The following is a 26517-nucleotide window of genomic DNA, read 5'->3' as shown; positions in this document are numbered from 1 at the left end:
GCGACGCGCCAATGTGTTGTCCCTGCAGCGAGTATGTGTCATTGAGCCCACGTTGCCTTAAGCCACATCGTCGACGCCGAACTGATAGCATCCTCACGGGTGGAGGCCATCGTGCATGGTAAGAGCTGGTATTCGGAGATGAGTTCCCGGATTACATGGAGAGGGTGCTTGAGGCACTGAACTGGAGCATCTATGATCCCTAGTCTTCATTAAAGTCCTTCCACGCCTGCTCTGTTTTGGCACGCTGCTCCTTTGCAGCCTCGCGATTTCTGGTAGTCCGTGCTATCCGCTACTTGAAACACGGTCAATCCCATCCAAAGCTTAAGAAGCGGGTAGCGCACCTCCTTCCGCAGGCATTTATTCAGTTCATCCTTCTGGGTATTGCAACCACCCGAGAACTTTGCCCAAGTGCTCATATGGCACATTTCCAGAGCTTGGATGAACTCCCAGCAAACTACCGCTCATCAGTGTCCGAAGTTGTGCCTTTCGGGCCGACACTTACCTGTTCGTTTGTCCGACAATTGTGGATGCATCTGAGAGAAATTTAAGTGCGGTACCCTCTGTACCGTTGAATGCCGGAATCTGAGAAATAGGCGACGAGCGGGAGGGTATATCGCGGAATGCGTGGGAACGACTGCGATATGATAAATCAGCGCGAGCCCCTGAATGATACTCATCCATCTCTACCACCATGTCCTTCGTTTCCAGCCCGAGTGATGCCGCAGCGATCGCGACGATTCGTACGCTTGCAGTAGATGTCGTAGGAAAGGCAAACTCTGGTCATCCAGGTAATTTCATGTCGCGCAGACGGTGAACATCTGTGCTCAATTACCGCCGCATTTCAGGCGCACCAATGGGCATGGCGCCAGTCGCACACGTCCTTTTCTCTAGGTGAGTCGGTACGACACAATATAAACATTAGAGCCGACTCTACACATAGATTCGTGAATGCCAATCCTAAGAACTCGAAGTGGTTTAACCGCGATCGATTCGTACTCTCCAATGGGTAAGCTTGTCTAGCGTCGCTAGCATATTAGGGTACTTAGAGTTAACTTTCATATTAGACACGCGTGAGCATGAATGTCTGCCGGGATAAGGTCACTACTAACTCTGCATAAAGATGCGCCCTCCAATACGTCCTTCTGCATCTCCTGGGCTACAAGCTATCCATGGACGACCTCAAAGCTTTCCGTCAGCTTGATTCTCTTACTCCTGGTCATCCAGAAGCTGGGCACACGGACGGTGAGCAGCCTTGGGCCCGATTCATCGCGCTTTCTAATTCGACAAAATGATTACCCCTACAGGTATTGAAGTCACGACCGGCCCTCTCGGACAAGGATTTGGAAACGGTGTAGGCCTTGCCATCGCCCAAGCCCACCTTGCAGCTGTCTACAACAAAGATGGCTTCGATTTGATTAATAACTTCACCTATGGTTCGTCGCATCGTCAATTAACGCGAACTATCCCCAGGGATTAATACTTGCGCAGTATTCTGTGGCGACGGTTGCCTGATGGAGGGTGTTGCTAGTGAGGCAGCAAGTCTTGCCGGACACCTACAACTTGGCAATCTGATTGTTGTAAGTCACGTCCACTATGGAGTAGTTCACTCTCACCTACAATTCCGCCAGATCTACGATGACAACCGTTCGTTGTTTTGATTTCCTTCTTCGGCCTATCGGGTCGTCTCACATACTCTGGTAGACATCTCTATCGACGGAGACACCGCGGTCGCCTTCACTGAAAATGTTGAACAGCGGTTCTTGTCGTACAACTGGCAAGTTCTCCACGTGGACGATGGTGATAAGTAGGTTGCAACCCTCTTGTGTTTGCTCTTGGGTTTTTACTCTCACGTAGTGATTTGGGCGGAATTTATTCCGCTATCGCCGAAGCTCGTAGAGAGACAACCAAGCCTACCATCATCCGTCTGAGGACCACTATTGGCTTCGGTTCTAAGCAGCAGGGGACACACGGTGTCCATGGGTCGCGTGAGCCCTGCTTGCAACTGTACTTCCTTCGCAGCTAATGGAACTGTGCGCAGCTTTAAAGGCTGACGATATCCAAGCCTTGAAGTCCAAATTCAACTTCCCCCCTGATCAGAAATTCTATGTGCCACAGGAGACTTACGATGCCTATGCTGAGGTGGCCAAGCGTGGGGCTGCTCTCGAAGCCCAATGGAACGACCTGTTTGCTGCATACGCCAAGCAATATCCTACAGAGCATGCAGAACTCACTCGCCGCATTGCTGGCGAGCTCCCGGAGGGATGGGAGAAGACTCTGCCAGTATACAAGCCCAGTGACGCCGCTCAAGCCTCTCGTAAATTGTCCGAAATTGTCCTTACTTCCATCATCCCCGGGTTACCTGAACTTGTCGGAGGATCGGCTGATCTAACGGGAAGTAACTTGACAAAAGTCAAGGGCTCCGTCGACTTCCAGCCACCAAGCACCGGTTTGGGAACATACGCGGGAACCTACATTCGCTACGGTGTACGCGAACACGGTATGGGTGCTATTGCAAACGGTTTGTCTGCTTATGGCGCAATCATTCCCTTCGTCGCGACATTCTTGGTATGATCCATCCCTTGACACTCTGCAGAACGGTTCTCACCATTTTCACAGAATTTTGTATCTTATGCTGCTGGCGCAGTTCGTCTCTCTGCTCTCAGTTCGCATCAGGTCATTTGGGTTGGTATGTCGAGTTAAGAGTGCATAGGGATGACCGCATGTATTAACCATTCGCTACAGCCACTCACGATTCAATTGGTCTTGGCGAAGATGGCCCGACACATCAACCGATAGAAACTGCCATTCACCTCCGTGCCATCCCCAATCTCGCCTTCTGGCGTCCAGCTGATGGGAACGAAACCTCCGCCGCATACTACGTCGCCCTGAAATCCAAGAAGACGCCATCCGTCCTCTCTCTATCTCGTCAAAACCTGCCCAACCTTGAGGGCTCCACGATAGAGAAGGCTGCCAAGGGTGGTTACGTGGTCCACGAAGTAGAAGGCGAGGATCTAACCATCGTTAGCTCTGGAAGCGAAGTGGCCATAGCGATTGAGGCGGCGTCCAAGCTCAAGGACGAGGGGCTCAAGGTCCGCGTTGTCAGCTTGCCTTGCTGGCTTGTTTTCGACCAGCAACCCGAAGAGTATAGACTCAGTGTGCTCAGAAGCGGCGCACCGATTCTTTCTTTGGAAGCCCTCTCGGTAAGGACGATTTTGTCCAAGAGGGGTTTAGACTAAAATTATCTCCATAGACCGCTGGCTGGCAGAAATACAGCCACGAACAGTATGGTCTGGCAGCATGGGGTGCCTCTGGTCCATACCAGAAGGTTTACGAGAAATTCGGCATCACTGGCTCAAGTAAGTTGCACACGGACCATGAGATTGGATTTGTCTGACGCTCCCTAGATATTGCCAGCGTTGGCAAGAAGGTTGTTGAATTCTACAAGAAGAGGGGCGGCGAGATTGTGTCGCCTTTGGTCAAGGCGTTCGTTCTTTAAGGCTCCGGTTGTTGTACAGCAAGGAAATCAATGGAAATTGTGTATGCATACATGTAGAGTTGGGCAAGTAGATTATTGTTACATGGATATCCGCCAGGATGGCTGGCAAATCGGTCGCCCCATTCGACTGGTTCAAGATTTGGCTTTGTAAAAGAGAATAGCCGCACAAATCCAGCGATTGATTTGATAACACCATACGTTATAGATACACAGAAAGATCTATTGCAAGCTACGAATCGAAAATAACGAATGTTAAAACAACTGAGATCAATTCCGCCTCCGTTTCCAGTGGTTGGAGTTCGACGAATTGTAGCGGCCCTTGGCATTGTCACTCCTGTCCCCATAACCGCCGCCGTTGCTGCCCCTCTTTCTACTTTCCTGCCCATCGCCTTCCGAGTATGTTTCTTGCGGTGTCCAGGAAGCGGTTGCGTATTCAAGCCCAGACTCGTTTTCTGTCGCTGGTATCGCAACGTGCATGTAGTCGCTAGCAGCTTGAGCGCGTCGTCCAGTGCCCCACGCTTCCGTCGCCTGCCGTTCGATCTCTTCAACGACGGCATTGCGCTGCGTATCCCTCGGTCCTCTCGGCGCGGGGAAGCTAGCAACACATCAAATTCAATGGAATCATGCAAGGCGCATAAGGCAATTACCGGCCGCCTATATGATTCAGGATTAGCTTCTCTGCGCCGATCGCCTTTGCAAACGCGCCGGCCATGGCGGGGGTCGAGTGTCCCTTTCCCAGCGTCTTCTCCAACACCGCCTCGGGCGAGCGCTTGGACAAGGAGGTGCTTATGTGGCGGGGGATATGCGTGTCGGTCGCTTCGTGGATGAGCAGTGACGCCGACGCGCAGAGGGGGAGCATTGCAGAGGGATTAGAGGTGTCCCCGAGGATTACGATCTTGCGGTTGGGCGAGACAGATTCGCGGATTGCGTATCCGATGCATTCCTCTGTGACAATGGCAGCTTAGGGCGACGAGCAGAGGAGAGGGTGCACCTACCTCGGTGGATAATTGGGCCAGCATCGACAAAGACTTTACCGAATGGGCCATCGCCGCTGGTGAAGCCGCGCCAGAACCCGTCCTCGGAAGAGCAGAGAATATCACGACCCAACGCCTCGCTAGCGTGTAGATCGTTCTCGCCACACGGGGTTATGGGATCACTAGGTCGCAGAAGCTCGTGCACGACATAGCGGTCCGATGTCTTTGTATAGGTCATCTGTAATATAGATCTGACGAAGGACCGGATACCAGGAGGACCGTATATTTCTATCCTAGGCTAAACAGGGGGCCATTACTTGCCGAGGAGGTGTGCAGGACGCGAATACTCACGGGTCGTCCCTGGGACTCGCCAGCGCTGGGCGGGTAAAGCATGTTGCGGAGTATTGGGACAATTCCCATTATGTGGTCAGCTAAGATGAGATTCAGCGTACGCATGATGGAAGACTGAACCGAACGACGCGCCATGCATATGCGTTATGAACATCTTTGAGATCTTGTTCACGCTTACGCGGGGTTGATTGGTGTGGGGCTGGCAGCTGAACTGCCTGAGAGTTCCCTCCGCGCAGTCGAACATCCATAATGAGCCCTTGCCAATGTCAGCGACCAGACTTGAGCAGTTGCGCGTGTCTGAGGGTCCGCCACCGCTGGCTGTTCCAAGGAATGTTACGTGCATTGCGTGCGCCATAGCTTTGGAGTTAGAGAGGGCGTATTGAGCGCTTTTGAGGAACCTGTTCATGCAATTGTCTCCGAGTGCTTCAATATGCACTCGAGGCGAAGGTATTGGTCAAGAGGAAACTCGCGAAACAGGAAGTAATACATGGTCACGTGATTCGTAAGAGGATGGTTTCTTTTTTGGGAAACGAACTTTGAACCGCGTCCATTGCCGAGTCTCTTCTTTACCGTCAATTTATTATCCCAATAATGGCACCCCCACGCTCATTACCACAATTTCTACCCATTCAGCCTACAAATTCCCCAGATTTTAACACTCAAATGCCCAACGTCTTCGTCGTGCCTCCAGAGGAAGACCAGGCGCCGCCTTGGTGTTGCTTCGACGCTGGGCAGGTACAAGCACCCCAACCCCCCGCACATACGTTTTCCAAGATGCCGGACATGGATTCTCTGCAGTCTCGCTTGAACTTCCTTGCGACCGAGCGCGTTATCGCCGACGGTACTCCTGTATTCCAAAGGTCAGCCACCCATGAAGAGGTGGTTATGCCGAAGAAGGTTGAAACCGCCGCTCAGCGGTTCAAAAACTCGGAAATGGATGGCGGGAACACAGGGAACGACTCAGAGGTCGTCGAAGTCGTCAAGGTTAGTAGGAATCGAAAAGACAAGGATATGGCACCGCAGGAACGAGGCGAACACCTAAGTGGTGCCAAAAACTCCATCAAGCGCTCCATGACCTTTAAACTCAAAGCCGCAAAGGCGTTGAACAGCATACGGAGTCTAGGCAAGGGAGGCAGACACTCGAAGCCCAGCGCCAAGGAAATATTTCCCGTCCCAAGTCATACTCAACCTTCGCGGGCAGCGTCATTTTCATCTTTCGGGCAAGCCCAAAACTATGTGGAGGAAACTGAAACCCCAGCCAACGACCGTGTTGTACAAACGCCCAAGCCAGATCGACCTACTGTATCACGACGAGGATCAGTGGTCCTATCGCAAATTTTCTCCCCCAGAGCCCACTCATCACCCGAACTCGGGGTTCAACACTCTGATTCGGCTACATCGAATTCTTCTTCTATGGGTCAAAGTTCGACCCAGTCAACGATAGAAACTGTCAGCTCCGCATCCCCTTCCCTCCAACTCCATCGCATTTCTGCCTCCGATGACCAGCACGCCGTTGCCCAAGGCGTGATCGACCCAGACTCGTTGCCTACTGCAGAAAGTGACGACTATCGGCTCGCCCCCTCAGACTCGAGAAATACTCGTCCTACCTCCCCGAGCCTCACTATCAACACCCTTGATTCAAGAACTAAACGGCGTTTCTCCATGATGAACATTCGGAATATTTTCACCTTCTCCTCTACCTCTGGGCAGTCAAATGGTTCGGTGGCAACTTCAAATTCTGCCGCCAGTGCCAACTTAGCACAAGGCCGCGATAGTGATGTCGCATCGCTGTCAGAATCTGAACTCGGTGTCCAGCTAGACGCGCCGCGTCTCTCGCGAACCACTGCAGTCAGCGCATCTACTGCGTCGTCGGAAACATCGTCGGGCGTGGAAACGCCTACGGAGGAAGTCGCCTTCCTCCCTATGACTTGCGATATGCCCAGAACCAAACGTCCTTCTTTGGATTGGAGAATACCAGAGTTTGAGCATGTTGGGGGCGCCATCAGTGATAGTCTAGCTGATAGCCTCGGTAACCTTGGAGCCGTGTCGAACACACCCGTCGCCAAGAAATCGAATATGCTTGATGATCGGGATGTGAGCGTTGAAATGCGGTTGGATTCGCTGCATTTTGATTCCATCTCGTTCGATCCGGAGAATTTCAATGTGTCAGAATTCTTGAAGTAGGTTAGGTGTCCAGCTCATTCTCTGCATTGGACGGAGAGTGGCATCTACATTATGGTTCCATTCGTTTGCATTAGCGAAGAACTACCAACCATCTCTACCCTTCCATCACTTCGTGTATTATCACTATATATCATTTCCCTCCCATCTCCTCTTTTTCACATACATCGAATCATCTTCCTCCATCAACCTAATCCGTCCATCCAGCTTCCATGCATACATTTTCTCTATCACGATAACGGAGTATCGCCTCATATTCCTATACTCCCAATATAACCATCCCATCCCATCACACCTCATAACCCAACCCAACTTCAACCCCTCGTTTTTGCCGTTCCGATGTTCATGACCTCTATAATGATTCTCCTGTGCCATTTATCCTACTCTGCCAACGTCTCATTGCCACATGTACATTCGGATCCACATTCCAACTTGCCTGGAAATCACTATTTATTACATGCTGGCCAGATCGATTTACAGCAAGTCTCCTAAGTTGATGCACCGGCAAGTTGCCCTCGTACGCTTTCAAGTTTCGATATGACGTTTGGCACATGCTCGAGTGCTCCTCCGCAAGTTTTCGTCTTGCTTACAGACTACAGACAATATCAGCCAGTCACCTTCGTCAGAGGCAATTAGGGGGCTTATCTCGGACCTAGATAACTTACATACGACCTTTCTATTAGTATTATTCGTATTTGTAAGTACATATAATCCGAGTTACATAGCTCGATGGTCCCTTGAACGAAGTGTGAAGCAAATATTCCAAAAGTAAGAACCTCTACGAGTGTGGGGTCAAACGAAAGGGGGATCACACAACGGCCTCGATCACAGTTGCGTCCTTCTTTTCTGTGTGGCTCGTAACCGTTTCTGGTCTTGAGGGGAAATTGCTGCGCGGCTCTGGATTATGATAGGCAAGCTTTGACTTGCTGCGGATCCACCAGCCGTATTTCTGTGAGCGATCGTAAGCCCGAGTCTCGCGGGTAACCGTAGATCCCGAATAACACGTTGGAGGGAGGGACTTACGAAGAAGATGATGGGCATGGGCATGCAGATCGCGGACATGAACCCGAACACGCTCATGGCCCACTGATCGCCCAGAGCGTTGAACATCGACGTGCTGAATAGCGGGAAGATAGCGCCACCGATAGATCGAAGGACGACGGTCGCGGCAATGGCGCTAGCAAAGTACAGCCCATAAGCATCCATGACATAGGCCGTAAGACCCTGCAATATCTGGGCTACCCCGATACCAAAGGGCACGCCAGCAAATATGGAGACAAGGTAGTGGATATGCGGCTGTGATGTCCTGAAAAAATATCTCGACGTGAGATAGATTATCCGGGGGAAGGGATAATGTACGAGTAGACTTACCACGCGAACCAGAATAGTCCGATGGGGCAAAGCAACCCACCGATGATAGACATATGCAATCGCCTGTGGATGCTCAGTACGTTGAGACCGGCTTATGGGACACTGCGTAGGACTCACGCTTCTGGTGGGGCTCGGCCATTGTCGCTTTTATCCATCGCCCTCCAATAGAACCTATTCTGTATATTCGTCGACGTCGTGCCCATCACCACACCCAGCCCGACCCCCAAAAATGCAAGGCCGCCCTCCCCGGCGCTAAACCCTCTATGCCGCTGGAAAATAATTGGAAAGGCAGAGAACAGAGCATAGAGCGTGCCGTACACGATCGCGACGTATATCGCGAGACACGCGACTATGGGCTCGGTGAACAGGAAGACTAACAAGTAAAGCACAGGGCAGGCAAGATAGTGCCGTGGGAAGGTGGTAAAAAATCTGAAATGGAACGTGAGGGAATGTGTGCGTACTGAAAGGCCTGCTCAAGTTTCGCCTGACCGCCTGGCCGAGAGATTTGGGCCGGGAGATGTCATAAGTTGAAACATAGTGTTCTGTGCCCCCAGATGCTTGCATAAGCTTCTGGGCACGCCAACGCAAGAGGACAGGCGTGTACTGCGGACAGTAAATGTCAATCAACACAAATGACGGTGATGATCAAGATCAAGCGTACTGTCTCCGGGGTGAGGAGAAACCCAGTAATAAGGGTAACGGCAGAAAGCATCATCATCAGCCAGAAGTTGAAGCGCCACCCGAGGCTGGGGGATTGAGCGACGTATCCACCTATGATAGGGCCAACGACTTCGATTTCCTTCGTTGAGTGGTGACATACAAAGCAGGAGAGACAACGCGCACTCGGACCAAGAAATGGGACGGTCGCATAAATTGCCGTAGCCGCGCCACGTTCTCTAGCATTCCATATATCGGATATGACACCGCCTGAGTTCGTTAATGCTAGAATATGCTGGTCCATCAACATCCGTGCGCTATTTTGGTGGGGGAACACTTACGCGAAGCCCCAACTGTCCCAGACAACAGCCGGCAAGATAGAAGAGTCGGCAGGTTCTTGCCCAGTGCTCCGCCGAGATGCAATACTGTGTAGGCGGACAGAGTCGTCAAGAATACCGCCCGCTAATAATAGGTTCAATGTCATGAGCTCAAGGCAAGCATATGGTATAGGTTAATACCCACGCGACCGAACGTCTAGCACAAATGGTCAAGTTAGTCGACACTCTAGAATCGTAAGCCAAGTATGTAAGAACACATACCTCCCCCAACGGAGCAAATATGAGTGGGCTATAATAAGAGGCTTCCCAATCAGAAAGCATGCTAATTTTAGACTGGGAGTTTCTTTCGCTCACCCGAGCGCGAAGCCTAGAACGTAGAGGGAAACCCCCAGGACGGCAACATCTTGCGAGACATTTAGATCGGCCATGATGTAGGTGAGACCGCCGCTATACGAGCTACTGCCGAAGGAAACAGTAAAAGTACATAACGCCAGCTAAAATACATTATTGTCCACCATTTTCATCAATCGAGTGATTTGAGTGACCCACCTGCATAGTAATAATCCATTTCTTTTTTTTCGTCCAATTATACGGCGACTCGGGGTCCCCTAAGTCCCAGTCGACGACGTACGGGTCTTCCTGGGTCCCGCTACCGGTATACCCCCCAGGCTGAGAGGGCGCAATCGTTGGTGGACTGGCGGAGAATTTGACAGATTGCTCCGGGTACCGGTAACGGTCGTTATTGCCGTTTTCCCCTACATATTCTGAAGTAGACATTGGCTGCATCGGGTGCGACGGGTCGTCAACCCCCCCATGCACTGTCGCTGTTGGCGAAACGTACTGTGGCGTCGATGACGGTCCATGGTACGGCCCATGCATAGTGTTAGAAAGGTCGGTCGTCGTTGCGTTACCCGGTGGGTGCACAGGAAACGAGCTTCTGGTGCATGTGATGCTTTAAACGTATTCATTATTTCCCTTTGTTTTATTAATACCCCTTCCAGGACCCTCCGTGCCGCGCTGGCTGCTGGGGAAAGCCATGGCTTTATATAGCCGGTAAGCCGTATACTCTACCGGATCCCAACTGACGGACTTGAAACGCAGGCCAGGCCGCAGAACATAGAATGAACTTGTATTTCTTTGCCCCCATGACTGCTCTCTGTGCAGTGGCAGGGTGCGTCGTGGCTGCGAAGTCAAACCCTTGAGGGAGTCACTTGAGGTAGCCGTCGGATGAGGAAGCCGACAGCGTCGATCATCACGTTTGTTTCAGGCGCTCGACTGTCCCTAAAGCGGATAGGGGCTATCGAATAAAGTGGCAGCTGCTCACTCGCTTGGAAGTGCTAATCTAAATAAATCACGTAGTGCTGCGATATATTGGGAACGGAAGAATGTGTTTCTTACCTACATGAAGGAGAAGAGACATGCTGAACAGTCGACACTCCCTTCCACGCAAAGAATTGAATGTCCGTCAAAGGCGAAGTTCAATCCAATCCCGTATACTTTTGCAGAAAGCTAGAGCGATGGGTTCGGATGACGTGTCTCGTTAGTTTGAAAAAAAAGAACAGTAGAGAGGAAGTAGGAAAGCTTGTCAGAGGAAAGTAATCCTCAAAAGACTACACGGTCGATGAACCCTTTCGAAAAATGATATGTTCACTACGCTCGTAATGAAAACGGCGATTTTTATGGGGCCAGAGCTTTCCAGAATCGCCTCCAGCGCTCAACGACCGCGACTGTTCGCGACAATGCCCACTGTGGTAACGGATCAGAAAACAATCAGCACGTCCGTTAGTGAGACGCACCAGATCGAACTCCCGACGGCGTATTGTACGCACCATGTTATTTTTGCAAAATTGCGGAGGTGCAAGCAGGTGTCGGTGGGGCGCAGGCGATAGTATTTTATTTGTATTGAATAGCCGGTTGCATCTGGGAGGGATGTGGAACGGCGGCTCCGCGAATATTAACCGCCTGTACTAATTGCAATCGAGAAGGGGGACAAGCGCTTTGAATAATTACAAAGGGCCTGAAGAAAGGATTCAAGAACGTGTGATGATGAGATCTTGGGTGGCGATGGGATTCAGGGAAGCATTCCTTGAATGGGATGCAAGAACCGTACTACAAGCACCGTTTCAATCTGATGGATTGTTGTGGGAGTGGCATGTGTCGCCGTGCTCGCTTCTGAGGTGATTTCTGCAGGTACAGCGAGGATTGGGACAAAGAAAATTTCTCGAGCGCACAGCTACTGGGCCAGAATAGCTCGATGGATCAATCCTATTAGCGTCGCAGCAGAGGGAGGAGTTGATGGGTATTTGGCGCTGGTGTCAGCTGATGCTCTGTTCCCAAGGGGGGCCCCTTCACCAAGGAATTTCTACATCGCCTCTCTTAAAGCTACCATGGTCCCCTCCCTTCTCTCCTCTCCTCCACACCACCATCATCGTCCCCAACAGCGCCCGCGCCATCCCCCCATCGTCCGCAACGACGCCGCCGTCCTTCGCCCAGCCTTTGACTCCACCAACCTTAGTCAAATTGCTTTTATATTCCCCGACCCTTCCGCTTTTGTCTCCCCCCACAATTGTACTCCATGTCCATCCACGGCCCCCTTAACGGTGTAAAGATTTCTCGTATGTGCTTCTCATCATCGTGACCGTCATGTGGCATCACTCACGATACCATCGTTCGCCGTACGTGCACAGCCATCGACGATCCGCACAAGGTAGTCAAAGTTATTGCCTCCGATGGCAAGTCGGGCGAGACGCGAAACATATCCTATAGCAATTGTAAGGTCGTTGGAAACGGCTCTTTTGGTGTCGTCTTTTCCGCCAAGATCGTTGGTCCCCCAAACGATGGCGAGGAGGTGGCTATCAAAAAGGTTTTACAGGACAAGCGCTTCAAGGTGAGTTCTACCGTCCTTCCCCACATCACACGATCGCCCAATCATATTCTCCCCCAATTACGTCTGGTTTTCAATAGAATCGCGAGCTCCAAGTAATGAGACTTGTCTCTCATCCAAATGTTGTAAACCTGAAAGCCTTTTTTTATTCGAATGGTGACAAGGTGAGCTTCGGTTGGCTCTACGATGCGTCCCCCTGCCTCATAGGGAAACCTTCTCCATCCCAGAAAGATGAAGTCTATCTCAACCTCATGCTCGAATATGTCCCAGAGACAATTTACCGCGCTAGTCGCCACTATGCCAAGCTCAAACAGCCCATGCCCATGTTACAAATCAAACTATACACGTACCAGATCCTTCGTTCGTTGGCCTACATCCACTCTGTTGGCATCTGTCATAGAGATATCAAGCCGCAGAATCTGCTGCTTAATCCCGCTACTGGCGTTTTGAAGTTATGCGACTTCGGCTCTGCTAAGATCCTCAAAAGCGGAGAACCGAACGTCAGTTATATCTGCTCTAGGTACTACCGTGCTCCGGAGTTGATCTTCGGCGCTACGAATTACACCACTAATATTGGTAAGTCGCTTCGGGCCCCGTTGCTGCTTCTGCTGACCCACGCTCGCTGCGTCGATCTAGATATTTGGTCAACGGGCTGCGTTATGGCTGAGCTGATGCTCGGTCAGCCGCTTTTCCCTGGTGAGAGTGGCATCGACCAGCTAGTGGAGATTATCAAGGTCCTGGGCACCCCCTCGCGAGACCAAATCAAGACGATGAACCCCAACTACATGGAACACAAATTCCCCCAGATTAAACCTCATCCCTTCTCGAAGGTGCGGCGCAGATCCCCCCCTGCATGCGACCTCTGTCGTTGAATGATGTCATGTTGCTGACGCCTCGCTTGTGTTCAGGTATTCCGACCACGCACTGCGCCCGAAGCGATCGATCTCGTATCCAAGCTTTTACAGTACACGCCGAGTTCACGTCTGACCGCGGTTCTTGCGATGCTTCATCCATTTTTCGACGAATTGCGACAGGAGGGTGCAAGGATGCCAAATGGGAAAGAGTTTCCACCACTATTTAACTTCACTCGCGAAGGTGATTCAGATTCCAAGACGACATGTATGTCTCAACTGACGCCATTTACTTGTAGAATTGTCAGTGCGCCCTGATCTCATCCGCCAGCTTGTGCCGCTACACTGCGAACCAGAGTTGAACTCTCGGTCTATCTTCCTCGACAACTTCGTACCGATACCACTCGAAGACATGAAGATTACGCTCGATTAATCGCTGTTCTTGCTGTCTGCTTCTTGTCGCAAAGGGCCTTTGATCTGTATTCCCCATTTGCACTGCTCTCACGACCATCCTATTATCTGTATACTTGAGGGGCTACGCAGCACGAGTTTGTAAACACGATGTAGTAAAGGGGATATATATGTGGTCTCTAAGGTTTTCATGAACCATCGATGCCAGTGATTCCACCATACGAGTAAACTCTCGGAATGGCGCGATGTGGCGCAAGAAGGGCGTGACCTGACAATTCCGACAGCAGCATTTCGTGACTTGCACTAATCTTGGCACACCGTATATTATTACCATCACCTCATCTCCTCTCACTTTTGCTTTAGATGTCCACAACTTGAACTCAATCCACCATGTCCTCAAAATCAACCTCTTACGTTTGCGATACCCTGCCAGCCGCACGACTGGCACCAAAGGGCGACGAGATGCCCTCCACAAGTTCTCCTACTCATGACCATACCAATTCACCAAATCTGCATGCAACCAAGGCCATTATGGATTTCGACGTCGGGGACGGCTTGGACGACGAGGAGGTCACCCCGTCCCCCAGTCCGAAGCCCGATGAAACAGAGTCCGGGACTCCACCACCTCAGCAACCACCGCGAAAGCTTTGCGCTCGCCACCAGCGGATGGCGGACGAGGGGACAAATGCGAAGCTTCAGTCTGTGAGTAACCTCCTAGTCTTGCTCCCGCCTCGGCTTATCGTGTATCTAGTCGCTAGATAAGCTGTCGGTAGAGGAGCGAGAGCAAGTGAACGCTATCTGGTCCAACTTCTCGTCGTCGTCACATCCGCGACGAGCTCTCATTCTGCAAGGGCTTCTTACGATGTGCTGCTTCTCGCAGCTATCACTTCTCACCGAACAACTAGAACATTTGATTCGTATCGACCCGTTCTCTGTGCTGCCTCGCGAGGTCGGCCTACGCATCCTCGGTCACCTTGATGCAACGTCGCTATGCCGCGCAGCTCAGGTCAGCAAAAGATGGAAATCGCTGGCTGACGATAACATCCTCTGGAGAGGAATATGCGAGCAACACATTGGCCAGAAGTGTCGACACTGCGGGTGGGGGCTGCCGATTTTGGAGAAGAAGAGAAAATATCACCGTATGCTCTCTGATTCGCCCTGTCCGTCGTCTTCCTCGTCTTCCTCGAAGTCAAAAGAAGTCGCCACTATCGATTGCCCTGTCGAACGACCGCCCAAGCGTTCTAGGTTTGGATTCGAGCACTCTCATGATCCAGAACCTTCATCTTCCGCCGCTAATCAGACATCCGCCTCTAATTCGCTCCTCATCTCCTACCAAGCGCCGCCCATCCCGTCTGTATTACGTCCCTGGAAAGATGTCTACAGCGAACGGTTAGCTATCGAACGTAATTGGCGCAGGGGACGATATACCCTCCGAACTCTCAAAGGTCACACTGACGGTGTCATGTGTCTTCAATTCAGCGAAACACTCACCCATCCCAATTTTCCTATCCTCATCACCGGATCCTACGACCGCACTGCTCGAGTGTGGAACCTCGAGACCGGTGCTGAACTTCATTGTCTCAGAGGCCATACACGCGCCGTCAGAGCTCTTCAGTTCGATGAGGTCAAGTTGATAACGGGAAGCATGGACCATACAATACGCGTGTGGGATTGGCGGCGCGGCAAATGTATCCGAACATTAACCGGTCATACGGAAGGTGTCGTATGCTTGAACTTCGACGCCAACGTTTTGGCCAGCGGGAGCGTCGACTCTACTATCAAGGTGTGGAACCTACGAACGGGAGGGGGGTTCACGCTGCGAGGGCATCGAGACTGGGTTAATTCTGTCCTACTTTGGGACTCGAAAGCTGGCGCACCTTCGATGCCATCGTCATCTGCAGCGGACATCTCCTCCCCCTCTACCTCAAGTGGTAGTGCTGCCGGTCCGGAGATCGACCCAGGGAAAATGCTTTTCTCTGCTTCAGATGATGGAACAATCAAGCTTTGGGATCTCAACACCCGAAGTTGTGTGCGGCAGTTTACCGGTCATGTAGGACAAGTACAGAGCGTGAAATTGTTGTTTCTTGATGATGAATGCACCGAGGGAGATTCTTCACCGTCTTCTGACCCTGTCCGACCTGAAGATATATCTAGCCCCTCCACGCCGAAGCCAGCCACAGCGCTTCTCGCCCCCCAAACTTCGCTTACCCGTCATCCCACTGCTTATTCATCCCATTTGGACGATGATTCATCTTTCTCCGGGCTGGAGGCTGTTCCCAGCGACGGTCTTACGAAGCAACGGAACCCTATCCTCGTGTCCGGTAGCTTGGACAACACGATCAAGATTTGGGACATCGAGGCGAACGAAGCCCTGCAGACTTTCTTCGGTCACATCGAGGGAGTGTGGGCAGTGGCTTGCGACAAGCTGAGGTTAGTCAGCGGCAGTCATGATCGTACTATCAAGGTAAGAAAGAGCCTCTACACATTATCCCTTCATCTCAATTAATCGTCGATCGTGTAGGTATGGTCACGCGAGGAGAACAGGTGTACGGCAACCCTGGTAGGCCATTGTGGAGCCGTCACTTGCCTCAGTCTTGGTGAAGACAAGATTGTCTCTGGCAGTGATGATGGCGATATCAGAGTATGGAGCTTTGGCCCATGATGCTCATTCTACGGTTTTATATATGTATTTGTTGATTGTACCATTCGCACAGAGGAATGTAGTAATGCCCTGGAGTTAACCACAAATGCAGCTATTGGATACCACGGATCAGAGCATTCATCACGACGAATCAAAAATCAAGAACGACGGTCCGCTAAGAATGCAAGATCGTGCATAAATAAATTTGAGCCTCTGTGCCCGCATGTACAAGACCTGCGATGGGACAAGTCACGTCAACACTATCTGACTGTACAAACTCACAACATAGTATAAATGGCATATGTTAAGATAGTGATCTAATAAGTATATCCTCCTACTCCTCCTGGGGTAACAATAGACAGTCCATGCGTAGGGATACAAATGATGGTATGGCACGGAATAAGTAGAGCAAGAGAAGGGAGTGGTAACCAGCTTTTCCCCTGGTTATCTAAAGCCAAGTTGGTTAAGCTCCCGGCGCCGTTGTTTGAAGACTCGAGACTCCTCCCCTGCTTGCGCAAGACTGCGGTTGGATAAGTCGTACTCGGCGCCAGGGGTTTGCTCAACGTTCCGGAGTTGATGCTCCAGATAGGCGAGTTGTCCTTGGCCACGGTAACTCTCCAGATCTGGTGGTTTGCAGCGTGTTATCTCCTTCAGCTTCTCAGTAAACTTGGTATATCGCTCGAAGTTGACAAGCACGCGGCCATCTTCCTCCTTGATTTGCGGATGGTGAGCAAATACCGTGGCTAAGTCATGAAGATGAAGTTCTACAGGCGTGTAAACGAAAATGAACACGGGGAAGGGTGGCGTTAGCGTACCCAGCCATGGTATACATGGAGTTTGTTGCTCCACACATTGCCGCAAAGCAGTCCGATAGGCCTTCACATCTTCGACAAAGTCTTTTAACTCTTGCCAAACGTGCTGCATATTGGCCCCCAGCTCTTGATGGGTCAAATGTAGACGCGATACACTATCCGACTTCAAGGCCTTGACTATGACAGCCAGTGATAGATAGTCGTGCCTCGCACGGCATGCCTACGTGGATGTGTTACATTATGGAGTCGCGTCATGATAGTTAGGCTAAGACATACCTGAGCAACGTTCACAAAGAATTTGAGTGCTAGCCCTCGGTGCGAGATTTCGTCGGAGCGGAGGATGGACTTCTTCACCCAAAATGCTATTTTACGTGCAGTGTTCTGGAGAGTTTCGACGCTGTTTAGAGGCTGCTTGCGTAGATGCGCGATGCATTGACCTGGAGTGATCTTGGTAAACAAATCGCCCTGAAGCAAACACAGTGCAATAGCTAGATCTTGTGGCGTCATTTCAGAGGCTCGAGGTATCTTCCGCCCGGGAGAAAGCAGCGGCGAAGTCTTCTGCAAGTCCGAGTTGGTTTGTTGCTGCTGCCATACGGATGCCAACCGGAGTGAGCAGTGATATAGGATTCATGGAAAATGACATACGCGAGTGTCAACCATGTGCAGAATCTCTTTGACTCTTTCCTTCATCAGTTGGGAGAAAGTATTGGACGATAACGTGGACAGCGCAAACTCCTTGATCTGCCATATCAGCGGGGGTGTGAGTTCCATGTGATGGCTATTCGTCCAATACTTGACGACGGCAATGACACTGCGACCAAACGTCAATTAAAGGGGCCGATATACCGAAAGCGTACTGACTTCAAGCGTATTGACACTAAGCGTTCAGCATGGATACCACGATTTTCGACTTGGAGATCCACGCTAACGTTCGCATCGTTGAATCGTCTTATGATGACTGTCATCAACTCCTCTGGCGAAGAGAAGTCGGAGCAAGTTGTCAGGAGGGTGTCACGGAACTCTACATCTTTGTCAAGGTCTTGTGATTAGAGATGAGGAAGATCGAAGTAAGCAAAGCTAAAATAGACCGATTGTTGGTGAGCGACTTACTAGAGCTTGAAAGTAGCCGTTCCACGAGGCCCTCTAGTGTCCCTGAGCTCACAGAGCCATCCGCATCGAGGTGATAAATGGGGGTAGGATCGCTGATAGCTCGGCGGACGAGGCTTGAATCCGAACCTGAGTCTGACCACGTAGCACTAAGATCAGGTGAAGGGGATGCTCCTCCATCTGACCCTCTCCGTAATGGCATATGTGACCCGAAATCAGTTGGAAGGGAGGCCGATGTGGGGGGAGGGATGCTTGGTGCCGACGACGACGCCGAGGACCGTCGCTTACCACTACTCATAGTTCGCAAGGAAGACGTGGATGGCGAAGTCACGAACAACCTTAGAGCACCGCCTTCTCCCCCAGATTGCTTGCGCTGAATTTCGCCTTGAGCTGGCAGGACAGATAAAGGCGAAAGCTCATCCTGTGGCGAAAATTCGGACGGTTCTTCGATGATTTTCTCGGTGTCTTGCCTTGGTGATGATAGGAACGGTATGCGGATCCTTCGGCTCGGCGTAGAGCTGGTGCTATGCTCGCTGCTAGAAGTGGAAGGTCGAGAGCTTCCGAAAAGCGATGGTCTACGGTTTACTGAAGGTGGGGAAGGCTGGGAAGAGGAGGAGGAGGGCAATGAGGAAGGCAGAGGCTCTAAGATGTCACTTTCAGCTTCTTGTTTCAGGTGAATAGACGCAACAATTCACCATATCGAATACCGCGAATATCAGCAAGCTTCATCCGTACCGTGGTCATTGACGGTCGAGAATCAGGCTTTTTGCTCCAGCATTTACGCAGGAGAGCCCATAGGTCGTTGTCCAAGCCCCTTTGCGTAACCTCAGGACCTGGCCTTTCTGGTAGCCTCCCCTGGTCCAATTCACGAATGACCATTAAATCTCGCGGTAGATATGCGAAAGGTTTGGCGCCAGTCATGAGTTCCAAGGCAAACATTGCGAAGGACCATACGTCGGATGATGTAGAAGCTGGTTTGGAATGCTTCATTAGCTCTGGGGCTGCCCAGCGTGGGCTTGTTGCGTCGGCAGATGAAGCTGTCATCCCCTGGCCAATCTGAGGGAATATTGAGTTTTAATCGTTGGATGGAACCGAAAAGAATCATACATCTTCAAGGAGTTTGGACAAACCAAAATCTGAAAGGGAGGCCACTCCTTGCTTCGATATCAAGACGTTGCTCTACTTAACATTAGTCGCTGGAATAAATGGACAATGACTTGGAAGCTTACGCCTCGAAGATCGCCATGTACCATGCGCTGACTATGAAGATATTCCAGACCAGTTGCAACATCATACAAAAGTTGCAATCGATTAACATTCGGATATTTATCAACGTACTCCGTCGAGGTGCCGTTGTCCATCCACGTACTGACCTAGAGCAAATGAGATGTGCGTGTGACATCTAACGGCTTGGAGACGAACCATCATCAACTGATCTTCGATATAAGCTATCCCAAGGAAATGGACAATGTTTGGGTGGCGAAGTCGCCGCCAGATTTCGACCTCTCTTTGGAATCGCTAGAGTGAGAGTCAGTGCTTAGTGTATACATGACTTTCACTGTGACAAACTCTGACGATATTGTGGGTATTCCCCACCGATCTTGGGAGCCTAAGGGCGACCTTTTCCTTGTCAAGCCATGTACCTGAGAGATGAGGCGAACAATCAGGGCCTGAATGCATCGACAACGTATAAGAGAACGTACCCATGAAGATATCATTGAACGTCCCCATCGCGACTGCACGCGTGCTGTCCCTCCGAACCTGGCCAGTCACTATCATGACAAAGTAAGTTTCGAAGAGGCACGGAAACATACACAAGACTAACGGTCCACTAGCGGCGGGAGCTTCGACGTTTGCTCGTGGAGAGTCCACAACCCATCGATAAATGTGCGCTCTTCGGAGGGTGCGAGATTGGGGTTGAGGAGTTCCTGTAAAAGCATCGTCAATATATTCGCTGGAGATGGTAGTGGAGAAATGGACTCGCCTGCTGCAGTGCCCCCATCATCTGGTCGACGCCTTCCGGAGAATTTCCGAGCAAATCCTTGACGTCGTCAGTGTTCTGGATAATCTGCTGCAAGAGTTCTCGAAGCTCTGCGCGATCTCTTTCCTGGATTGCAGCGAGGTCCCGCTGTGCTCTACGGAGGTGCAAGCTAGTCTGTGCCTGGATAACGAGAAAGGAAGTTGGAGTAGTTTCTAGTGCACCCTAGGTAGGGTAACGCACGCTGAATTTCATCATGACCATGTCTATATCCCTCTGGGACTTCTCTATCCCGAGCTTAATTTCGCTCTGCTGGAGGAAGCTCTTCAAATGGCTCAATTGCGACCATCTCACCAGCCTCGTATCGATCCGTTCGATAATGCTGTTACAAGACACGCAAGCAGAGCCATCAGGACAGGTGCACTCTAGCCGAAACATCCAGGAAGTACGTACCCATCGACCTCGTCAATCAGTTCGGTTATTTCGTTGCCTTCTAACCCATTCGTTCCGTCACGGAGCGCCAACAGCAATGTCTTGCATCTGTCGCTCATATCGAAGCATTGTTGCTGGCATCATGTCACTTCTTCAGCTTCGAATGACGAATCCTGGGCATCATAAATAACTCACCCTATGGATCTTGATATTCTCGATGGTGGTGTATGTCTTGTTTACTGAATCACGGGGAACTAGCTAAGCCGTCTTTGCATGAATCCAGAAGGAGGTATGACACTAACATACGGCGAAGGCAGCTTGCAGACCGGGCACAGCAGCGTTGAGGGCGTCGGTGACGCTCATAGTGGTATACACGGAAGTGGGCAGTGGTATACAATGAGCATGAGTAGGAGGAGCAAGTCAGACTGTCATTGGAGGCGCGGGTAGGGCGCGGGTTAGAGCCGTCACGCACTTCCAGGCACACAGCTATGTACGGAATCGAATGCTGTGTCCGCAACCTTATCATCAAAATGAGGAATTCAAAGGGCCAGGGGTCTTGTACATTTACTACATACGATGCTACACCTTTCGCTTGTTCCCAGTTTAGAATATCTGTGTGCAAGGTGGGTGAATATCCATGTCCCAGTGAATGGGACCGTACACCATTGATGTTGTCTTGCCCTCCAGGAATTTGCCTGACACTAGTAGTTCGAAAAAAACGAATAAGCCTCGGGGCCTGAGAGGAGAGATGTAGTGTGCATACCGACGCGTAGGTTTGAAATCATCTTGATCACCAGAGGAACCTAACAAACTGGAAATGCTATCTTTCCCACCTGGCACAGTTCTCACTCGTCTGATGGCCGTGTTTAGTGGAGCGCAGTGATTCGTCACAGAAGAAGTTCGCACCTGCTAGGTTTAATATGCGAACTGAAGGGGATTCCAGCTTCATCGTCCTGGCTCGATAATTTCGCCGGATCCTGAGTAGGTGCAGCTTGAGCTTGAGCCTCAGCACTATCCTTGGGCGGCGCGTTGGCCAACGCGTCGTCGTCGTCTTGACTGAAGAGGTTTCCGGACAACGACGGCTTGGCAGCTCCGCTAGTAGACGCGGCCTCCGCGTCAGAGGTAGCGGCCAACTTGCCGAATTTCGCATATCCTGACGCAGATGAATTACAGGGAGGAATCAAATCATGCGGCGGAGACCTACGCGGCAATTTCTGGATATTGGAGAAGCCCGTGTCTACCGTAACATCAATGGACCTAAATGCGCAGTAGTCGTGAGCACAATGATGGGGGTTCACCGAGGAGGGACGGCATACTTGAGAAACTCGATCAAAGAGCGCTTCGTAAAGACAATCCTTGTATTATCCCAGTCCAGCATGCCTGGTTGGAGCAGTCAGCGCACCGCCATAGCATAGAGGACAGCGTAGTTGACCTAGATTGGCTGCCCAGTCTCTCTCTTTGTTCTTCTCGAACTGGTCCGACGGTGTAAACCTGTGGCGATCGGGGTCAGCGCGGCCATCAAGGAATGTCGGGAAACTCACTGTGAAGAGGACATTTCGTTTGCGCTGCTTGTAGTGATGGCTCTGTTGAGATCGTGGTTCAAGTTCAAGTTGGGTGTACGCGCTTGGTTGCCAGGTGACCGTTATGATATATCAGTCCAGGCGGCGTGGGATTCAGGGATTCTGCTTTCGCCATTAACCTTCATCGAATCAGGGGATGTTGTCGAGGAGGATTCTCTGTTCGACGCGACGCCTGAATACTCTCCATCGACCGTTTTCGAATGCAAGCAAAACTGTAGCTTCAGCGGTGTACACCGGCTCTCCCAATGCGCACGACCCTGCCGTCAATTCGACACCAGAACTAACGCAGGAACAGCACCAAATCTTGGATACTGCACTTCGCGTGGATCAAGCAGGCGAGGTTGCCGCCAATTGGATCTACAATGGACAGTTGTTCGTTCTCGGTCGCGACCCCAAAGTCGGGCCCCTGATACAAGTGAGCACGAGTTACTTCATTCAGCAGAAGCTATAAGACCTTACGCTGGCTTAGGATATGTGGGACCAGGAGAAGAAACACTTGATGGTCATGGACAAGCTACAAGTGCAGCACCGAATACGCCCGACCGTGCTTTCCGAAGTTGCGAAAGTCGCAGGATTTGCGCTAGGGGCGGCCACCGCACTCATGGGCAAGGAAGCTGCTATGGCATGTACTGAGGCAGTTGAGACGGTCATTGGGGAACACTACGACGAGTGCGTACACTCCCTCAATTTATTGCTCAAGGGTGCTCAACTTGACATTCATTTGTTGCTAGTCAACTCAAAGAAATGGAAGCCCTACCTTCCACCCACCCGAGTATTCCGCTGCTGAGAGATGTTGTGAAGGAGTTTCGTGACGATGAACTAGAGCACTTGGATATTGCTGTAGAGAACCACTCTCAACGGGCACCAGCACACGCATTATTGAGCACAATCGTAGGGGGAGGGTGTAAGGTCGCAATAGAAGTGTGCAAGAGAATCTAATTGCAGTATATCACTGGCTCTGGCGACAATGGACTACTGTGTTTACTCCGTTTCGGGTTGGCTGGGAGCATGCTTCGCGAGAGGCTCATTCTTGAGTTTGGCTGTCCATGCCCATCGTGCCTAGATGGTCAATAACAGTTCAGAGTCCTGGGTCATTGGCAGTGTGACAGCAACTCACGTCCGTCTTCGCCGATGCCCAAAGCAATACACCTGGTATAATGAACATTCCAAGCAGAGTTGTCCGTACAGTGCGTCGCGTCCACCGGAAGCCTAAGTATGCCTCCTCTCGCTATGTAAATCAAGTCAGCGCCGCTCTGTGACTCTGGAAGCAGTCAAAAGCGCACCATACGGTTGAACCGTTCAATAGCGGGATCTTCCTGCAGGAACACCTAGCTTTAGCAATGGCAGCATCTCGTGAGGGAAAACACGCACTCTGACAGCACCTAAAGACCATTCGGGAGGGACATTGTAAGCCAACGTGGCCAGGTAATTCCAAGAACTGCGATTACTGACCGTGACCCATGGTTGTGGTGGAGATAATTCAGGCTTTGTTTGTCCCTTGTTTACACCATTTCTTGACCACGACCATCATCACACCCTCAAGCTAGAATGGCATACAACCAATATCGTGAATGGGACAGAGGAAAGGACGCTTGGAACGATGGCAGTGCGTGGAATGACTCGCGGGGGAATGTGCGTGGTCGCGAGGAGGACTACTACGGCGACGGCAAGCGGCGAAAATTCAATAATGGCGTAGGTTGCTCGGTCAATAGCCAATGTCTTTCTAACGGCAGGGCTCTGATATAGGGTTTCGATAATTCATACTCGCATGAAGATGCCAATTACGGGCAGATGCAACGGCCAAATGACTACGCTCAGGATTACACAGTCGACGAACGCCCGCAGCAACAGCGTGGCGGGCCTGGCGGCAACTTCACGAAGAAGCGTATGCAACCTAGCGAACCGAGCCCCCATGTCATCTTCCTGGGACTGGACACAGACTTCACCGAGGCCGATGTCTGTCGACTTCTCTAATCCTCTTTATGCACCCGTGACTGAAGTCATTCCTCAATTCCAGCTCCAAGCCTATCTCGTGTCACAAGGCTGCAACATAGAAACAGTGACTATAATTCGAGAGAAATCAACAGGCACTATCCCGTTCACATTTGCTGCTTCGCTTTCATTAACGTGACCTGCCATTGGATTTTCAAAGGTGCATCGAAAGGCTTTGGATTCGCGCAATTCCCGACGACGGAGCACGCCCGCGCTTTTGTCGACCCATCGTTTCCCTTCGTCCAAGTTCCACCGCCAGCGTCACACGGTGCATCCGCAGCCACCGCTTTCTACAAAGCGCTGGAGACTGGTGCGCCCCATAACGGACGGAGAGTTAAGATTGATTACTCTCAGAGCGCCCAGCATGATAAGGGCAGGCAACCTCGACAGAACGGGAATGATGGTACTAGGGACATAGGAAACGCGCCGGGTCCTGTCCTGCTGTTCCGGGGACTCGACCCACTCTCAGGCCCTCAAGCAATTCATCAAGCCATGCGGTATTCTTCTGGTGTTGGCAAGGAAGGCGCCAAAGGGATGAAACGCATCATTCTAATCAAGGATCGAGTCACTATGGCTAGCTTTGGCTTCGCCTTCGTGGAGTTCATTGATGTCGAGGTATATATTTCGACCTGCCTTAACGAGTCATCTCTGAGTCTTTGCCAGTCTGCAGCCAATGTGCTTGGCGCGACTATGTCTGCGCAGATCCATCCAAACGGTTTCAGAATCTCAGACAAGCCTGTTGCTGCTTCATGGGCTCACCCTTGCTCTTTCCAGCCAGCCGATCCTATGCTACGGGACGAGGCTGCCGTCCCCTCTTCGATGAGCCTCGGTGCCATGGAAGGTGGATGGGTCAGGTATTGGGACGAAGCTTCTACGATCGCTGTCTTGGAATTTAAGGTCGAAGCACCCGCGAAGCCTGCAAATGTTGTACCAACCAAGGAGAAAGAGAAGAAGAAGAAAGCTAAAGGTGTGTGTTTAATCCCCTCATGATTGTCGTCAGCTTCACGATGGTTCCAGTGGAAGTCAAGGACGTCATAGCAGCGCCATCCGTGCTTCCTATCTCTGACAAACCGGTCACGCTTAACTTCAGTAAGGGCCCCATCAAGATTGGTACCAGTCAGTCGCTTCCAATTCCTATATGTGTTCCATTCTTATACTTCCTCGTTCTAGGTGCGGCGTCCAAACCCCTAGCTCTTGGATTCTCGTTGGGAGATGGCGAAGGGGAAGATGGAGACGAGGATGCGGCTGCCGCAGAATTAACAAAAGGTATGTCCTAGTCCCTTCATCCGCCTAAGCACTGGAATCACATACAACTCAATAGCGGAAGCTGCAAAGAAAGTTGCGCCGTTGATTGCCAGTAAGAAGGTACAGTGCGGGAAAGCAGCGCAACATCTTGGCATGAGCACCGTCGAGATGCAGAAAAACTCATCGCGTTCCTGCTTCTAGACTGTGAACAATATAAATAAATGGAATCAAGTCCAAGAAGAACTCACCCAGAGTCTCGAGACCTCAAATGCTGCCTCAACTTCCACGCAGGTGTGCCGTCTTCTTTACCAGGCATCCAGGATAGGTGTAACCAAGCATTCCCTAGCCTCCCGCTGCACCTATGGCCGCCACGACACAGGCCGTTGCTACCCCAAGCCACTCCAGCTCACCAGCACCGAGTGACGAGTTCGAGTATGCAGACACTTCGACAATGGCATGCTTACTGTGTGCTCGTCAATTTAAGACCCTGGATCAGTTGAAGCGGCACAACAAGGAATCTGACTTGCACAAAGTACGTACAACTGCACACCACATACGCGGCTATCGGTCCTCACAGTCTACGTCAGAAAAATCTCAAAGATTCCAATCTACGAGAAGTCGCTCGCCAGAAGGTCCTTGCTCGACAGCAGCCAAAAGCGGCAGAGCAGCCCAAATATCGAGACCGAGCACTCGAACGCAGGGCATTGTTCAACCAGCCTGATGTCCCACTCCCCGAGTCGAGTTCTGCAGGCCCTTCCAAAGCGGCGAAGAAACGCTTTGAAGGACCACCACCCCCGCCGTCTCCGCCACCTCCTGCTGTTCATCCTGGCAAGGACGAAACGAACGTTGGCAATAAGCTCTTAAAGATGATGGGCTGGAAGGAGGGCACTGGGTTAGGCACAGACGGTGATGGCCGAGTTGAACCCATGTAAGTCAATGCTTGTCCTTATGGTAGAGTAGACATCTAATTATACACAGTCAAACGGCCATATATGCTCAAGGTGTTGGCTTGGGTGCCAGCAAGCCTAGGGATATTGGCAAGCTGACTGAGGGTTACTCCGGCTACGTGAACATGGCACAAGACGCGGTAAGCTCTTCATTTCATGTACTCGACTTGCATTCACCACTGACTTGGCTGTAGGCCAGAGAGCGATATAACAGCTGATTTCTTTGTTCCTCGTTCTTCTCTTGCTGCCTCGGTTTTTCTTTTGTAATA

At 51.2% G+C, this 26517-nt stretch overlaps 12 protein-coding genes across 12 annotated transcripts; 6 read left to right on the top strand and 6 right to left on the bottom strand.

Moving 5' to 3' along the window:
• Positions 1-199: 199 nt before the first annotated feature.
• On the bottom strand, positions 200-533 carry PC9H_001179 (uncharacterized protein; the record flags this gene model as incomplete). The annotated part of the gene is made up of 3 exons (XM_036770830.1): positions 200-289; positions 342-454; positions 503-533. 3 exons carry the CDS (start codon positions 531-533, stop codon positions 200-202), a joined length of 234 nt encoding a protein of 77 aa, XP_036636675.1.
• A 158-nt stretch (positions 534-691) lies between these two features.
• On the top strand, positions 692-3496 carry TKL1 (Transketolase; the record flags this gene model as incomplete). Its single annotated transcript, XM_036770829.1, has 15 exons — positions 692-788; positions 846-891; positions 941-1006; positions 1065-1070; positions 1121-1242; positions 1305-1433; positions 1489-1577; positions 1629-1644; positions 1702-1804; positions 1855-1985; positions 2039-2565; positions 2617-2686; positions 2743-3200; positions 3251-3356; positions 3405-3496. The coding sequence occupies 15 exons, from the start codon at positions 692-694 to the stop codon at positions 3494-3496; spliced, it is 2058 nt and encodes a 685-aa protein (XP_036636674.1).
• A 267-nt stretch (positions 3497-3763) lies between these two features.
• Positions 3764-5176, bottom strand: PC9H_001177 (uncharacterized protein; the record flags this gene model as incomplete). The annotated part of the gene is made up of 5 exons (XM_036770828.1): positions 3764-4091; positions 4144-4441; positions 4492-4768; positions 4822-4846; positions 4923-5176. The coding sequence occupies 5 exons, from the start codon at positions 5174-5176 to the stop codon at positions 3764-3766; spliced, it is 1182 nt and encodes a 393-aa protein (XP_036636673.1).
• A 236-nt stretch (positions 5177-5412) lies between these two features.
• On the top strand, positions 5413-7005 carry PC9H_001176 (uncharacterized protein; the record flags this gene model as incomplete). Its single annotated transcript, XM_036770827.1, has 1 exon — positions 5413-7005. One exon carries the CDS (start codon positions 5413-5415, stop codon positions 7003-7005), a length of 1593 nt encoding a protein of 530 aa, XP_036636672.1.
• An 805-nt stretch (positions 7006-7810) lies between these two features.
• PC9H_001175 (uncharacterized protein) lies at positions 7811-10247 on the bottom strand (the record flags this gene model as incomplete). Its single annotated transcript, XM_036770826.1, has 12 exons — positions 7811-7951; positions 8026-8308; positions 8374-8436; positions 8491-8746; positions 8835-8976; positions 9035-9162; positions 9217-9315; positions 9372-9492; positions 9553-9564; positions 9630-9657; positions 9723-9862; positions 9918-10247. The coding sequence occupies 12 exons, from the start codon at positions 10245-10247 to the stop codon at positions 7811-7813; spliced, it is 1743 nt and encodes a 580-aa protein (XP_036636671.1).
• A 1696-nt stretch (positions 10248-11943) lies between these two features.
• On the top strand, positions 11944-13536 carry RIM11_1 (regulator of ime2; the record flags this gene model as incomplete). The annotated part of the gene is made up of 7 exons (XM_036770825.1): positions 11944-11983; positions 12056-12255; positions 12333-12416; positions 12480-12828; positions 12889-13082; positions 13161-13347; positions 13403-13536. 7 exons carry the CDS (start codon positions 11944-11946, stop codon positions 13534-13536), a joined length of 1188 nt encoding a protein of 395 aa, XP_036636670.1.
• A 368-nt stretch (positions 13537-13904) lies between these two features.
• On the top strand, positions 13905-16176 carry PC9H_001173 (uncharacterized protein; the record flags this gene model as incomplete). The annotated part of the gene is made up of 3 exons (XM_036770824.1): positions 13905-14216; positions 14266-15978; positions 16036-16176. The coding sequence occupies 3 exons, from the start codon at positions 13905-13907 to the stop codon at positions 16174-16176; spliced, it is 2166 nt and encodes a 721-aa protein (XP_036636669.1).
• Positions 16177-16599: 423 nt separating this feature from the next.
• PC9H_001172 (uncharacterized protein) lies at positions 16600-20847 on the bottom strand (the record flags this gene model as incomplete). Its single annotated transcript, XM_036770823.1, has 17 exons — positions 16600-17187; positions 17244-17552; positions 17613-17778; positions 17829-18006; positions 18078-18716; positions 18770-19130; positions 19182-19253; positions 19304-19447; positions 19497-19592; positions 19644-19717; positions 19778-19846; positions 19900-20028; positions 20055-20235; positions 20296-20434; positions 20506-20618; positions 20680-20723; positions 20787-20847. The coding sequence occupies 17 exons, from the start codon at positions 20845-20847 to the stop codon at positions 16600-16602; spliced, it is 3363 nt and encodes a 1120-aa protein (XP_036636668.1).
• Positions 20848-21087: 240 nt separating this feature from the next.
• Positions 21088-22039, bottom strand: PC9H_001171 (uncharacterized protein; the record flags this gene model as incomplete). The annotated part of the gene is made up of 6 exons (XM_036770822.1): positions 21088-21337; positions 21391-21637; positions 21689-21741; positions 21801-21864; positions 21917-21975; positions 22026-22039. 6 exons carry the CDS (start codon positions 22037-22039, stop codon positions 21088-21090), a joined length of 687 nt encoding a protein of 228 aa, XP_036636667.1.
• A 161-nt stretch (positions 22040-22200) lies between these two features.
• On the top strand, positions 22201-23003 carry PC9H_001170 (uncharacterized protein; the record flags this gene model as incomplete). The annotated part of the gene is made up of 3 exons (XM_036770821.1): positions 22201-22479; positions 22534-22733; positions 22796-23003. The coding sequence occupies 3 exons, from the start codon at positions 22201-22203 to the stop codon at positions 23001-23003; spliced, it is 687 nt and encodes a 228-aa protein (XP_036636666.1).
• Positions 23004-23045: 42 nt separating this feature from the next.
• On the bottom strand, positions 23046-23526 carry PC9H_001169 (uncharacterized protein; the record flags this gene model as incomplete). Its single annotated transcript, XM_036770820.1, has 5 exons — positions 23046-23123; positions 23182-23292; positions 23348-23380; positions 23436-23446; positions 23517-23526. 5 exons carry the CDS (start codon positions 23524-23526, stop codon positions 23046-23048), a joined length of 243 nt encoding a protein of 80 aa, XP_036636665.1.
• An 86-nt stretch (positions 23527-23612) lies between these two features.
• Positions 23613-26466, top strand: PC9H_001168 (uncharacterized protein; the record flags this gene model as incomplete). Its single annotated transcript, XM_036770819.1, has 13 exons — positions 23613-23756; positions 23811-24020; positions 24082-24151; positions 24217-24671; positions 24720-25023; positions 25074-25172; positions 25227-25322; positions 25378-25421; positions 25503-25592; positions 25648-25833; positions 25889-26229; positions 26280-26388; positions 26443-26466. The coding sequence occupies 13 exons, from the start codon at positions 23613-23615 to the stop codon at positions 26464-26466; spliced, it is 2172 nt and encodes a 723-aa protein (XP_036636664.1).
• Positions 26467-26517: the final 51 nt, after the last annotated feature.

This window comes from Pleurotus ostreatus (assembly GCF_014466165.1).
Source record: "Pleurotus ostreatus strain PC9 chromosome Unknown scaffold_1, whole genome shotgun sequence".
In the NCBI taxonomy this organism is placed as follows: domain Eukaryota; kingdom Fungi; phylum Basidiomycota; class Agaricomycetes; order Agaricales; family Pleurotaceae; genus Pleurotus; species Pleurotus ostreatus.
This window is presented reverse-complemented; position numbering and strand designations above follow the sequence as displayed.